Raw genomic sequence first — 15,813 nt, 5'->3', positions numbered from 1 at the left:
GAACACGCAAAATGTGGTGATGCCATAGCCACCATGTCTCCTGCAATAAGAACATGCATTAAGGTAAGAACACGTAGAATATCGTGAAGAATAGGTACACACATCAAGACTTCCGGAGTAGCAACATGTATGTACCACAGAATCATGGGGGCAAACTAGCGTTAGTCTAAAAAGTGGTGTTAGCAAGAAATATTTGGAATCCGTATATACCACACTCGGTAGTGCCAGAAAAAGACTACTGACATATATTAGACACTTCAGGAAGTTGGAGCCACAACCAGGAGCATGCCTCAACAAGCAAATGCTTTATTTTTCTTTTTTATTATACTTGTTTCATTTGCAACTAAAACAATTTTTACAAGGATTATCCTAGTTAATTAATTACTTGGTTAATGAATCGAGCCTTTTTCCCTGCCAGCATGTCCTCAGCAGAAAGTATATTGTTAGCTTTTCATGATTTTCTTCAAGCAAATGCCTTAAGAATCTGAAACCTGTGCAATCTCACAAGATGACGCAGTTTCCATGAGAACATGATATCTCGGCAGCCATTGCTATGGGCACTGCTTTAAAAGCCCTGTTCAGTTGCAGAACGCTGCTTTGTCGTGCGAATCCAAATCGGACAAAGTTGGCGGGTGAAGAGAGGACACAACTTCCTTGTATGCAATTGCTTGATGTCCTGGCATTATCTTAAACTACTTTCAACACCTTCAGACTTTGAATTCCCCTTTTGGGACTGGACAAATGCCAGCATGTCATAGAAGCTTTGAATAACATCATACTAAGGAGCATCATACATGCGAGAGCTGTTCTTGCAGCAATAGACTTGTGGAAGTACATCATTTTTGGGCATCTAAGTTACCCCACTAAAAGTTTCCCTCATTATACTAACTAAACCAGGGGGCGTCCTTCAGCATAGTTTAGGAACTAACCCATAAACAAGAACCCATGCAAAAACAAAAGCATGAGTGCGGCTGTGCTAGCACATGCCATGCCTCTTCTCATTTCCAGCAAGTGACTTTGAAGATCTGAAGCAAAGAATTCTCCATCGTATAGTCTGAAAGGTAAAGGTGGGCGAGAGTCATCGGAAGAGAGAGTAGGACCCGTAGGAACTGACCCAATAGCTAACGTATTTATTGGGCCTCATTAGGACCCTGGCGCTAAGTGTTTAACGGTGCCGTAAAAGGCTGCGGCGCCGTTAAACACTTAGCGCCTTACTACGAGGTCCCTTTGCGGGACCCGACCTGAACGGCTGGTCTAGACCAGCCGTTAAAGTAGGGACCCGCAAAGGGACCTTGGTGCTAAGCACGGTACCGCAATTTGCGGTACCGTACATAGCGCCTTCCCCATTCTCATACAGCCCTAAGGGGCGAAAATGGGACTGGGGAAGGGCCATGGTTCAATGGGGAATTACCGCCCCGCCAACCTTGGAATGGGGTGGTAATTCCCCATTGAACCATGGTGAACCCGTTACAACACCGGCACCAACCATGGTGCTAATAGCGCCATGGTTTAGCGCCGGTGTTGTAATGAGGGCCATTGTGTTGTTTGCAGGTTCTGAAAGTTAAGGAACCAGGGCTTTAAGTGGGCCGGGGTTAGCCATGTTGCAGGCCTGGCAGTCTCCACGATTGCTCCCGAGCATGGGCACTGCCGAGGCTCACACCTTAACCCAGAAGCAGTCCATACAATTTCTCCTGTGCACAGCGTCGTTAGTCCGTAAGGGCACTTCAGGAGACCTGCGGTAAGCGAGGGGGACTGGGTGGCTGAAAAGCACTGTGAAGCATTTCGGGAAATAAGACAATGGGCCTCATTACAAGTGTGGCAGTGTGGAAACAAGGGTACCGGTAATGTTACCGGCACCCGTGTTTCCGGACCACCACACTACGAGTCTGCCTGCCGGGCCGATGTGCCCAACAGGTTTGTCCCTGCCGCGCGCAGTGGCTGCGGTAGGCTGATTCTTCACAGAAGCGCTAGGAACGGTGCCGGCGATTCCGTCTCCCCTATTGGACTCTATGGGAATGGGGAGTTACAACATCCAACGCCTGACTTCCCACATCCTCGGGACTTGTAATGTCCAGGTGGCACCGGGAAGTCAGGCGCCAGATTTGGTGTTACGGGGTTGGCAGCAACCCGCCGGTCGCACCTGCGGGTTCCCGCCAACTTCGTAATGAGGCCCATTGTCCTCTGCTCAAGCAGAGCAGCCCAAGGCTCACACCCACAGATGACAGTCCAACTGAGTATAAATGGCTTGAGGTTTGCAGACATTTTACTTTTAGAGTGAGAGTTGTGAGAAATTAGCAGAGAGCACAGTGTGCCGCACATGCTCAAAAGGTGTTATGCTTGAATCCCAATCACAGACATATTTCAAAAATATAATGATGTGGTAATTCTTATGTTTTCAAAAATGCTCTTGGATTTTATGCTGTTTGACCCTCTCCCCATTCTCATGAAGGGTTTATTTATAGAATGTGTGATTTACTGACTGACTGAATTGTTTATATACTGAACAAGAGATTGAATCCTTTACAAACCGCAGAGAAATTAATGTACATTATGCAGACTGGATGCACACAATACCATCTGAGCCACTGAGTGACCCGAAGTAGATGTTTGCAGGGTCTTGTGGTGTACTGTTTGGGTCAGGCTCGACCCGCCTTAGTCCATGCCCATCACTTTTAGGCCATGGCCAACACTTGGGCTAGGCCCCCTTGTTAGAGTTCTCACTCGATTTCATTCCCACTTAAAGCAGTGCAATCACGCCTGGGAGCCCTTGCTGAGGACTATGAGGGCTACCACCCTCAACTACTTTTTCAGGGCTGGGCTTTGCGTTGTGCTTGCAAAGTAAGAGAGAGGGTTGGACCTTGAGAAGGTCTGAGGGATACACATCGTTCAAGATAGTGTTACCGAGCACTCAAGGGTTAAAGAGTGCTGCCCCCACCGTTGTGGGGGCGGAGCCATGTTACGGTGTAAGGCTGGGGAAAGGGGGGATTATGGGTAAGGCGCGTGAGCGCCAGTAGTTAGAAGGAGAGAGGCGAATAAAGAAGTGTTCCACGATTCCCGTGTCCGCGTCCTCCTTTTCCGTGGCCGCTACTTAGCAACACTGGCGACGAGGACCATCCCCGTGCGCCCACGGAGTCCTTCTTCGGAAGTCCGCCGTCCTCCTGTGGTTTTCACAAACTTCCTGCGCTACGAGCGCGTCCACGGCATTGTCGGCAGTCCGCCGGTTCTCCTCCGTTTGATCTCCTGCTGCCTCCGCGTTGCAAGCGCGTTTGAGGACGTTCCTGCGCCTCCCTCTGCCTGTTAACCTCCTACACGGCCAGCAACTGCAGACCGCCCCCCAGGTACTCCGGCAGCTGCGCCATATCACGACGCTGAACGTGGGAGGCCCGCCTGTTTTCACCACACTGCGACGAGCGCCCCCAGGAACCGCCCAGGGGAGCGCTAGCTTTCCACTGCGCGGCGTGCTGGCATAGCCCGCCCACGCCCACACAAAAAAAAAAGGAAAAAAAAAATTAAAAATTAAATACCATTAAGGACATTTTAGCAAGTTTGAAGCAGGGACGTGTGCCATCCCTCTCCACACCAGGCAGGCCACGCTCTCTCAGCATAACTGATCCATACACAAGTGCTGAACCCAGCTCCTGGCACCATGAGCACGCCGGCATCTGCCTCAGGGTCCAACCCTGGGTCGCCTACACCAGCCCATATCGTACAGCCAATTCAGCTGCGACTTCCACCGCCTTTCACCATGACTCCACAAGCCACGAAGGGGCCCAGATGGACTGACTGGATGGAAGATTTCCAGCACTACGTCAGGGGGTCTGGTGATGGTAATTCCCCCAATATTAGGGACATTTTCCTCAACCTGGTAGGGGGTGAGATAAAGACGGTGGTCAAGACCATCCCTGCAGCTGAACAGAATACGTTCAAGGACTTGATCAACGCTCTAGATAGACTCCTCATCATAGAAGTTAACCGTGACTATGAACGCTATCTTTTCAATAAATGCACCCAAATGCCACAGGAGACTGTTGACGAATTCATAACCCGCCTAAGAGTGAAAGGCGCAAATTGCCAATTTGACGCTTTCTCGTTGGAGGAAGCCATAAGATTAAGGGTCATCGAAGGCTGTCTATCCCCGGCTCTCAAAAAACAGCTCCTGAAGAAACCCCTCACCATCCAGGAAGTGAGCGAACTCGCCCGCATACATGAAAGGGTTGATGCCCAAGCCACATCCATGGGAAACCCGAGTAACATCAAGCAGGACGCAGCGGAACTGGTCGCAACTATTCAACCAGCTCGCCCAGGGGACCGAGGGTCGCAGTCATACAGAACTCAAATCATCCAAACTCCTCGCCAACAGAGACAGTGTTATCGTTGTGGGATGTACTTCCCGCATGCAGGCTCATGTCCGGCTCTATCACAGCGATGCACGAACTGCGGAAGAGAAGGACATTCTCACTCAGTATGCCGGGAAGGCATACCATTTCCCCCTGCGAGACCCCAAACGCCTGCCAGGCCGATTTTCCGTCCACCACCCCCACGATACTCTCAACCCAGATACTACCAACAAGGCCAGGGGCAAAGGAGATACGTCCGGGCCATCGACGAATACCAAACACCGGGATATCCACTACAGCCGGAGCAAGCTGACCGAACAAGATACTTCACGGACGAATATGATCATCCACCAGAGGAATATGGGCCTGAGACTTTCTACCAGGAGGAGCAGGGAGTCGCATATGACATGCCATATGACCTCTACGACCATGACGAGTTTGTCAACCTCGTACTTGACACTGAAGAGGCCAGAGAAGCCCCAAAAATCCCCATCAAAATGGGAAACAGACAATTCCAGTTCATGATTGATTCCGGCGCTACCGTCAACATCATGGGCGAGCAGGACTATGCCGCACTACCGGACCCACCAGCACTCGAACACTCTCGCTCAAGGATATTTCAGTGGGGGGCTACCACACCCCTACCGACGGTAGGATGTTTCACACAACGCCTTCTCCTAAATGGCCGGAAAGTCGACACAACAATACACATTATCCGGTCACTTGCCAGAAGCCGATGCCTACTCAGCTATCACACGGCATCCCGCCTGGGCTTGATTGAAATACATGTGAGGCCGGGAGACTCCATCACAGCGACCTCCGAGAGCACAATCACGAGAAACACAGTTGGCTCCATCGCATGCCACCAGCTGCAGAACCTGGTCACACAGTCTGACATCACGAGGCAATTCCCCAACCTCTGCACAGGGCTAGGCAAACTCAAGGCCCCTCCCATCCGGCTCCACGTCGACACATCAGTGAGGCCAGTACCACAACATCCTCGGAGAGTAGGATTTCACCTGCAAACGGCTGTGTCGGACGCTCTTCAACAGCTGCTGGCTGATGGAATCATTGAACCAGCCACAGGCCCGACACCATGGGTCTCCCCGCTCGTGGTTGTACCCAAAGAAGGAGGGAAGATCCGTTTGTGCGTGGACATGAGCGTGGCAAACACTGCCATCCAGCGTGAGAGACATCCGGGCCCGTGCATCGAGGACATGATTGTGCAACTGAACAACGCTCGGATGTTCTCCAAACTCGACCTCAACCAAGGATACCATCAACTAGAGCTACATCCGGAGTCCAGGCCCATCACGACGTTTGCGACCCACGACGGTCTCTACAGGTACCGGCGGTTGAACTTTGGAATCTCACCAGCCGCGGAAATTTTCCAGGAGGCCATCCGGCAGGTGATCAGACCCATTAGGGGCACACTGAACTACAGTGACGACATCCTCGTTTTTGGATCATCTAAGGAGTCTCATGACAAGGCTCTACTCGCCGTGTGTGCAGCACTCCAGGAAGCGTGCCTCACTCTCAACATCGCCAAGTGCCATTTCAGCAAGACAAAGCTGACATTTTTTGGACACATCTTCTCCAGCGAAGGAATGTTGCCGGATCCCGACAAGGTTGACACCATTACCAACTTGGATGAACCGCGGCAGGCTGCAGATGTTCGCTCGTTCCTCGGCATGGCTGGCTACTGTGCGAGGTACATACCACACTATGCGTCCCTTACCGACCCTCTGCGGAAGCTCCTTCAGAAGGATACAATCTTCGAATGGACCCCTGCGTGCCACCAGGCATTTTCCAATATCAAACGTGCCCTGATGGAAGCACATCTCCTGGCGTATTTCAATCCTTCTTGGCACACTGAAATAGTGGTGGACGCTAGCCCAGTGGGCCTTGGTGCCATCCTAGCCCAGACCAGCGGGGCGGACGTCCACCCGAGACACGTGGTCGCCTATGCAAGCAGAGCCCTATCCACCCCAGAACTGGCTTACTCCCAGGCGGAAAAAGAGAGTCTAGCCGCCGTCTGGGCGTGCGAACATTTCCACGACTTCATTATCGGGAAAATGTTTACGCTGATTACGGACCACCAGGCCTTGCTATCGCTCCTTGGCAACCCGCACACCAAGATGCCCCCGAGAATCGAGGGGTGGGGAATCCGTTTACAAGAATACGACTACGACATTGTGCATCGACCCGGGGGTGACCTCAACCCCGCGGACTACCTATCACGACACCCAGTCGGGGCTCCACTAACCCGCGAAGGAGACATCGCCTACGTACAATACATTGCATCCAACTCGCTACCACCGGCACTATCCCTGGAGAGAGTTGCAGCTGCATCAGCGGCCGACCCCACCATGGCTCTCGCCATCAGCCTCACACTGACCAACAAATGGAGAGATCACCACAGGGCAATGCTGGCGCACCCAGGGGTGTGCAAACAGGAAATTGAAAGGCTGGCCAGGATACATAGTGAACTGGCCGTCAAGGACAACGACATCCTCCTCAGAGGCTGCAGAGTCGTCATCCCCGCCACGCTCAGGAACGAAGTAGTCAGCACGGCCCATGAGGGACACAGAGGAGCGGAGAACACCAAAAGACAGCTGTGGTGCCATATCTGGTTCCCGTTTCTAGACGCAGCGGTAGAAGAATGGGTGAAGAACTGCCATGCCTGCCAGTGCACGGCTCCTGCGGAACATCCACCCCCGCTCCAACACACACAGATACCTGAACGGCCGTGGGAGCGTGTAGCCATGGACTTCTACGGGCCCACGGAGGAGGGTGTCTACCTCCTGCTCATAATAGACGAACACTCACGTTTCCCGATCGTCAAAACAGTCACCACCACCGCATTCCCTCAAGTAGCAGCGGCAATAGAGGAAGTGTTCAGCGAGTGGGGGATCCCCAAAACAGTCAAGTCCGACAACGGGCCCCCGTTCAGTGGACACGAGTTTGGAACACAAGCAGAACACCTAGGATTTGCACACATGAAGATAACTCCTCGTCACCCACAAGCGAATGGGATGGCGGAACGTTTTATGGCGTCGATCAAGAAGACAAGACAAAGAGCCAGAATAGAAGCAGTCGATCCACACCAGGCACTGTGCCGACTCTTACGGGACTACAGAAACACTCCTCACGAAGCCACCAACAGGACACCTGCCGAGCTAATGTTTCGATACAAAGTGCGAACCCGTATACCGTGCAACCCATCTGATGAGGAGCTGCCTGACATAGACGTACTCCGAAGTGACGCGGAAGCCAAGGAGAGAGCAAGACGAGAGACAGATGCTCGTCGCCACGTGGTAGTACAAGATTTCCACATTGGGGACGAAGTACTCGTCCAGCAACCAACGCCCAGAAAGACAGATTCGCGGTTTGCTCCAAGCCCCATGAGAGTAACTGCCGTGAAAGGCACGATGGTGACGGCCGAGGATCAAAGCAGATCTGTCACCAGGAACTGTCAACAATTCAGGCACTACACCAGACGAGAAGGAACAGACCCGTTTCAGCGGTCGACCTCTCCAGAACCACGAGAACCGCGGGACGACCTGTGGATCCCGCCAGGAGGAGATCCGGGAGAGACAAGCGGAGAAACGAGAACCACGGAACCGCAAGAGGCAGGTGACCAAGAGGAGAGGCCACGGAGAATCATAAGAAAACCCATGAGACTTGTTGAAGAATGTTGATTTGATGTTTGAATATATTGTTCGGGGGTGATGTTACAGAGCACTCAAGGGTTAAAGAGTGCTACCCCCACCGTTGTGGGGGCGGAGCCATGTTACGGTGTAAGGCCGGGGAAAGGGGGGATTATGGGTAAGGCGCGCGAGCGCCAGTAGTTAGAAGGAGAGAGGCGAATAAAGAAGTGTTCCACGATTCCCGTGTCCGCGTCCTCCTTTTCCGTGGCTGCTACTTAGCAACAGATAGCAGGTATGGCTTGCACACGTGGTGCGTGCTTCACTGAATATCTCCCAGGTTATGACGCATTTTGGCATGCGAGTTTGTGCTTGATGAAGCAAATTACCCACCTTGAGTTCAATTATAAAGAGGCCCACCAATATCAAAATATGGAACCTTTACAAAACATGGATTCGGTTACTTTGCTTGCTTACCTTATGCCCCAGAGTATACAACAACAGTTGGCTGATACAGACAAGGGGCAAGTTCAACTTCTCCCGCAGTTCACATGCGCGGAACAACGTAGCTAGAGCTATCATTAGGCGAAATGGCCATTGACGTCTCTCATTAAAACAGGCCTTGAAAGCCTCAACGAGATTCCCACGGTACCTGAAAAAAGAGATCAAAGCATTCATTAAGGCAGTGTAATTATGCATTTGTTTGTATGGCATTACAATATAATTCTAAGAATGTCTTCTTTCATCTTTAGGCACATATGTTTCACCTTTTATTTTGTTACTAAGCTCAACAAGTTGTACCTATTAAGTCATATTTAAAACTATTGCAAAGGAGGGGCGCTGTTGAGCAGCAGAGAAGAAGGTGGCTTGCGCGTGTGCTCCAGCCCCGGATAAATCCTTATAACAGAAATATCCTGCTGGGTGACATATATTGAGTAGGAAACCACCCTCGGGGGCAGCACAGATGAAGAGGCAGCTGGGGACCGACTTTCACACCGAACCGCAACCCAGACGGGCCGCTACGATTGCCGGCGACATCAGTGGGGTGACTGCGCATTACAACCAGCGGCCGCCTCTGCATAAGTGAGGTGGCGCTGGAACTGAGCCCGAGGCTGTGCAGGCCCACAAGGGAAAGAAGCATCAGTCCCCAACAGACAGCCAAGATCGTGCTCCATTCCGCGAGCAGGCAGAGGACAGTGGTCTACGGTGTGTGATGACACATAGGAAGCCGGGAGTTGGATCCGGCTTTTGGTGCCCTTCTGCTCCATCTCTCCCACCTCCTTCACCTGTTCTACGCTCTGGTGTGTTACGCTCACCTGGTTCCCACGGGGGCGTCGACCGGAACTGGGCCGCTGTTGTTTCCACCAGCGTGACGTGTAGCGCCGAGATGACTGACTGGACTGGCCCGCTCTGCCTAGTTTGTCTGGCTCGCAGGAATATTCTTCTGCAAAGGAGAAAGGGAATTAACCCCCCGTGGAATTGAGTGTCAACCCCCCTTCCCCACTCCTGTTGTCTTCCCACAGATCACTCTTGATGTCCCCTCCTTAGTCTCACCTGATGGTTTGGAAGGATGAGCTCTCCATCCTGCGTCGACCGCAGGGGCGCGTTGATGACCAGTTACTTCACTGGCGTAGAGGAATTGGTGAGTTCCAGTATTGACTCTAAAGTCCAATTGTTCATAAGAGTTCAAATGTCTGATCTTCACTCTGTCTGATTCCTTGCAGGTTGCCGATTAATCCACTCGAAGATTTCCAAATGGCAATTGGTAAGATTCAGGTAAGTCTATTGTGGTTTTCCACTTAGGGGCCGGGGTACGGCGATGAAGCAGAGTTGACTGCGCCGACCCGAGATGAGGTGAGTAACCCCTGTGGTAAATCAGGTAAGTCCTTGGGGGTAGCTTGTATAGCCTTAGAGAGTCCCCTTGCTCACCTTGCTGTCTTCGTCTCCTTAGGTGTCGGAGGGCGGCCGCGAGATGGAGAGAGCGTGATGGAATGCTGAAGTACCGCCAAGCAGGTGAGTTCAGCGCGGCGCCGTAGGAATGCGAAGCAATGCTTCAAAGACTTCTGTCTTTCAGCTCCATGGCGAAATGGATCAGGATTCAGGTAAGGATTAAAGTTAAAACTCCTGTTCTAACCTTTATCCTTCTTTTCTTCTTGTTTCAGGAGTCCCAGGACTGAAGCGGGCGTGGCTGAAGACTGGAGCTGCTGAAAACACGGTGAGCGTTACGCTGCAGCAAGCAGAATAACGCGAAGCACGAGTGGCTGTCCGGGCGTGGTTTAAATAGCCTTGGAAGAAGTTCCAGGTAAGTATTCTTCCACAGCCCCACCCAAGTAACAAAATAGTCCCTTCAGTAAAATAGTCCCTCCTAAGCCTCATTTGGCTTGAGTCTTCATGCAGCATGGTCTGCCTCAGGTGAGTTATCAATAATGAGCCTGGCGCCCATGGCGCCAGGACTGACTTTATCTTTATGAGCCTGGCGCCATAGGCGCCAGGACTGCACCCAAACAGCCCCTAACTGGGGCTTTTGGGCATGCTCCAAGTGGCATGATGCTTGCTTCCGGGGCTGCTGGGCCTGGTCTGGTCTTCCGGGGGCAGGCATCATGACAGCACTCCCCCTCAAGGCCCCTCCTAAAGTCGTTCTCCCCCTTGGCCGTGGTTTGTCTGGAAATTCCCGATGGAACCTCTTCACTAAACGAGGTGCATGCACGTGGTCACTAGGTTCCCAAGACCTTTTCCTGCGGACCGTAACCTTTCCAGTCAATTAGGTAAAAGAGTTTTGATCTCACTCTTTTTGAGTCCAAAATATTCTTGACTTCGAACTCGGGCTCCCCGTCTATGAGGATAGGTTCAGGTGGAGTGGTTAGCCTAGTTCCTGGTTGCACTGGCTTCAAAAGAGACACGTGGAAGACGGGATGGATTCGCATATGAGCAGGTAGGTCCAACTTGACGGCCACTGGGTTAATAATTGCCTTGACAGAAAAAGGTCCCAAATACCTGGGGTTAAAGGTCCGAGTCCCCTTGAGTGGTAAGTGCTTAGTGGCTAACCATACTTGGTCCCCTATTTGGTATAGAGGAGCTTCACTTCTGTGCTGATCCGCATCCTTTTTGTATTTTTCCTTAGCCTTTTGCAAATGGATGGTTGCTTCTTTAAAGGCTTGTGTAATAACATCGTGGAGATGGTCCACTGCGGGCATCTCTAAATGCTGGGGTGAGTCCAAATCCTAGGTTCGAGGATGGTGCCCATAAATGGTAAAAAAAGGACTTTGTCCAGTTCCTGAGTGTACGGAATTATTGTACGCATACTCTGCGATCCACAGAATGTCTTTCCAATTCCCCTCAGACTGATGTAGCATACAACGGAGGTACTGTTCAAGAGTCTGGTTGGTCCTCTCCGTTTGACCGTCGGTCTGAGGGTGGTGACTGGTCGAAAGCCTAACATCAATTTGTGCCAGTTGGCAGCATTTCCTCCAAAAATGTGAAATGAATTGACTGCCCCGATCTGAAATTAACACTGAAGGAAAGCCATGCAGGCGGACAACATTTTCAAGGAATTCCTTGGCCAGGATTGAAGCTGAAGGTATCCCTTTTAAAGGAATGAAGTGGGCCATTTTAGAAAAAAGATCTACAATAACTAGAATGGTATTGTACCCTTGGTACGGGGGTAAATCCGTGATAAAGTCTAATGACAAGGTATGCCAAGGGGTAGGTGGTATGTCTAATGGTTGCAATAATCCAGCAGGTTTTTTCTTTTGCCCTTTATTTTGTGCGCAAATGCCACAAGACATGACAAATGACTTGACATCCTTTCGCCAGGTGGGCCACCAAAATTGCTTCCTAATTTTAGCTTCGGTTTTTGCAATACCCGGATGCCCTTCTATTAAGGTGTCATGGTAATGGGAAATGACAAGTTCCTGTAGTTCATTTTGCGGTAAAAATAGCCGGCCTTGGTAATAAGGTAAATCATCGATGACAGAGTACTCTGGACCTTTCTTTGCCCAGTCCTGTAGGGCAACGGAATCAAAGAGTTGGTGGATCTTGTTTTGAATGTCCTCCAGTGTCTGTATGGATGTCAGGCCAAGGATTCTCTGTTCCGGAATTATGGGTACGGGTTCTAAAGTTATTTCTGCTTCTCCCATTCCAATCCGGGACAAGGCGTCTGCTTTACCATTCTTACAACCTGGTCGATAGGTTATTACAAAATCAAACTCGGCGAAGAACAATGCCCAACGGAGTTGGCGCGAAGATTGGGCTTTGGCTGTCTTTAGGTATTGTAAGTTGCGGTGATCGGTGATGACCGTGATGGTATGTCTGGCACCCAGTAGATAGTGCCGCCAAGCCTTGAAGGCGGACTTGATGGCCAGCAGCTCCTTGTCGGTTATGGCATAGTTTAATTCGGGGGCTGAAAGTTTTCTTGACCAAAACGCCACTGGATGAAGCTGGTTAGTTTCGGGATCCTTTTGGGAAAGGACTGCTCCCATGGCTGAACTGGATGCATCTGTTTCCACTATGTAGGGAAGCTCGGGGCGCGGGTGTCTTAATATGGGAGCAGATGTGAATTTAGCTTTTAACTCTTGGAAGGAGTTCTCGGCTTCCTCTGTCTACACAAACCGTTTGTTTTTTCGCAATAGCGTTGTAATGGGATGTACAATGTGCGAGAAGTCCGGGATAAACCTGCGGTAGAAATTGGCAAAGCCAAGCATGCTTTGAACTCCTTTGATTGAACTTGGCGAAGGCCAATTAAGAATGGCATCCACTTTTCGAGTATCCATCCGGATTCCTCTCGGGGTCAGAATAAATCCAAGGAATTCCACTTCCGTAGTGTGGAAGATGCACTTTTCCAGTTTAGCATATAATTTATGCTGGCGTAACTTCTCTAGGACTGCTCGGACGTGTTTTACATGCTCAGATTCTGATAAAGAGTATACTAAGATGTTGTCGATGTAAACGACCACACAAACGTCGATAAGCTCTCGGAGGACATCGTTCATGAAGAACTGGAAGGCTGCTGGTGCATTGCATAGTCCGAAGGGCATCACCTGGTACTCAAATAGTCCGTACTTGGTGCGAAAAGCAGTCTTCCATTCGTCACCCTCTTTGACACGTACCAGATGATATGCCCCCCGAAGGTCTAGTTTCGTGTATATACAAGCGTCCTTCACCTGGTCTAGTAGTTCTGGGATCAAAGGCAGGGGGTATCGATTCTTGATGGTTATCTGATTCATTGCGCGGTAGTCTATACATGTTCTAAGGTCGCCTTCCTTTTTCGGTACGAAGAACAAAGCTGAAGATGCAGGGGACTTGGACGGGCGAATGAAGCCATTAGCAAGGTACTGGTCTAGGTACTGGCACAAATGGAGATTTTCGGGTTCCGTAAGGGCATAGATTCTGCTGCAAGGTGGTTGTGCTCCAGGTACAAGATCTATTTGACAATCATACGATCTGTGAGGTGGTAAGGTGTTTGCCTGTTCCTTTTGGAAGACATCCTGAAGGTCTTGCTATTCAACAGGTAATTGTATGGCTACTGGAATTACTGGGGCCAGGACTGAGTTTTGAGTTTTCCTTGGGTAGCAGGTGTGAGCACATTCTGGGAAGGTTAGTCTCTTCTCTCGCCAATCAATACAGGGATTATGTTTTTCCAACCAAGGTATCCCCAGTATCAGTTGAAACTGGGGGCCTTGATTAAGTCAAACACCATAGCCTCTCGATGCCTATCTTGACTCAGCAATGTCATCTCTGCAGTGGAATGAGTTACGGGTCCAGAGGCAATTTCCGTTCCATCTACAGTGGTGACAACATGGGCCGCGGTCTTGCGGGTGAGAGATAGATTCATCCTGGTAGCCAATTCCCAGTCCAAGTAATTTCCTATGACTCCACTGTCTACGTACGCCTTTACCGCGTGCAGGCGTGATGGCTGCTCTGGGTCTACAAGGGCCATGGGTATGGTGGAATGCGAGGTCAGAGTGTCCTTCTTTAAGCTCGGCAAGTGGACCTCTACGCTTGCCGGGCGTGGTCGTTTCCCGAGTCAGATTTCACATGGTTTTCGTCTGCTGCTCCTATAACTTCCTTGGGTGGTTTTACAGGGCAGTTCCGAAGAAAATGACCAGTAGTTCCGCAATATAAACATAATTGCAGTTGCCGTCTTCTATCTCTTTCCTTCTGGGTTAAGGGTCCTTTAACCCCCCCCGATTTGCATAGGTTCTGAGACATCTACTCCCTTGGAGTTTACGTGGGTTTTAACCAACACCCTGTTCTCAAACTTGGTTCGGTCAGCCTTCCTGGCTTGAAGTCTGTCATCGAGCTGGACCACTAGATCAATATATTCAGCACAGTCTTGAGGCGGGTTCACGATTTGGGCCAAAACATCTTTGAGTTCTCCCCGAAGTCCTCGATGGAATAATGTGATTCGCTTGGCTTCAGGCCATTCGGTTTCCACTACTAATCTATTGAAAGTTGCAATGTAAGATAAAAGATCCTGGTTACCTTGCCGTAGGGATAAAAGTTCGTTGTCCAAAGCCTGCCCTCGGGAGTGTCGGGCGAATAGTCTTTCCATGCTTGTTCGAAAACCCTGGAAATCTCGAAGAATCGGGTCATCCTGGTTAACTAGTGGAATGGACCAATCCGCCGCACTGCCGCTGAGATATGACAGTAGTACAAAGGCTACCTTGGCCTGATCGTTTGGGAAAGCTCCAGGTCTACATAAAAAGTGCAAGCGGCATTGATTCATGAATGTTGCAAACCCTTTTGGGTCTCCGGCAAAGCGTTCAGGCGGAGCCAAAGGAACAGCTCCAGGTAAATTTATCTGCACCGGGTTACTCGATGGTACAGGAGCTGGACTTGCCCCAAGTCCTGGTAGAGGTGTTTGTCCAGCCTGGCTCTGTAATAGTTGTCTGGCCAACTCATCAGTTCGTTCTTTTGACACTATCAGTTCCCTCCTGAGGGCATTGGTTTCTTGGCGAGCGGAATGCACTTCGGCCCTTAATTCCCCTAATAATTGGGCCAAGTGATCAGTCTCCGAGGTCTCCATGACGCCCAGGTGGGTATTTGTGGGTAGGCTTCGCGTTCTGTTACGCTCACCTGGTTCCCACGGGGGCGTCGACCGGAACTGGGCCGCTGTTGTTTCCACCAGCGTGACGTGTAGCGCCGAGATGACTGACTGGACTGGCCCGCTCTGCCTAGTTTGTCTGGCTCGCAGGAATATTCTTCTGCAAAGGAGAAAGGGAATTAACCACCCGTGGAATTGAGTGTCAACCCACCTTCCCCACTCCCGTTGTCTTCCCACAGATCACTCTTGATATCCCCTCCTTAGTCTCACCTGATGGTTTGGAAGGATGAGCTCTCCATCCTGCGTCGACCGCAGGGGCGCGTTGATGACCAGTTACTTCACTGGCGTAGAGGAATTGGTGAGTTCCAGTATTGACTCTAAAGTCCAATTGTTCATAAGAGTTCAAATGTCTGATCTTCACTCTGTCCGATTCCTTGCAGGTTGCCGATTAATCCACTCGAAGATTTCCAAATGGCAATTGGTAAGATTCAGGTAAGTCTATTGTGGTTTTCCACTTAGGGGCCGGGGTACGGCGATGAAGCAGAGTTGACTGCGCCGACCCGAGATGAGGTGAGTACCCCCCGTGGTAAATCAGGTAAGTCCTTGGGGGTAGCTTGTATAGCCTTAGAGAGTCCCCTTGCTCACCTTGCTGTCTTTGTCTCCTTAGGTGTCGGAGGGCGGCCGCGAGATGGAGAGAGCGTAATGGAATGCTGAAGTACCGCCAAGCAGGTGAGTTCAGCGCGGCGCCGTAGGAAAGGGAAGCAATGCTTCAAAGACTTCTGTCTTT

At 50.8% G+C, this 15,813-nt stretch overlaps 1 protein-coding gene across 3 annotated transcripts in view; it reads right to left on the bottom strand.

Moving 5' to 3' along the window:
• Nucleotides 1-15,813, bottom strand: part of STING1 (stimulator of interferon response cGAMP interactor 1) — a 417,814-nt gene that overhangs the window by 210,921 nt on the left and 191,080 nt on the right. For all 3 annotated transcript variants that reach the window (XM_069652678.1, XM_069652675.1, XM_069652676.1), the window contains exon 3: nt 8,462-8,636. In XM_069652678.1, coding sequence (XP_069508779.1) covers nt 8,462-8,636 — 175 coding nt within the window. The remainder of the gene's footprint in view (nt 1-8,461; nt 8,637-15,813) is intronic.

The sequence above is a fragment of the Ambystoma mexicanum genome, chromosome 3p (assembly GCF_040938575.1).
Source record: "Ambystoma mexicanum isolate Mex_15411 chromosome 3p, UKY_AmexF1_1, whole genome shotgun sequence".
Lineage (NCBI taxonomy): Eukaryota > Metazoa > Chordata > Amphibia > Caudata > Ambystomatidae > Ambystoma > Ambystoma mexicanum.
The sequence above is the reverse complement of the archived record's forward strand: the minus strand, read 5'-3'. Positions and strand labels throughout refer to the sequence as shown.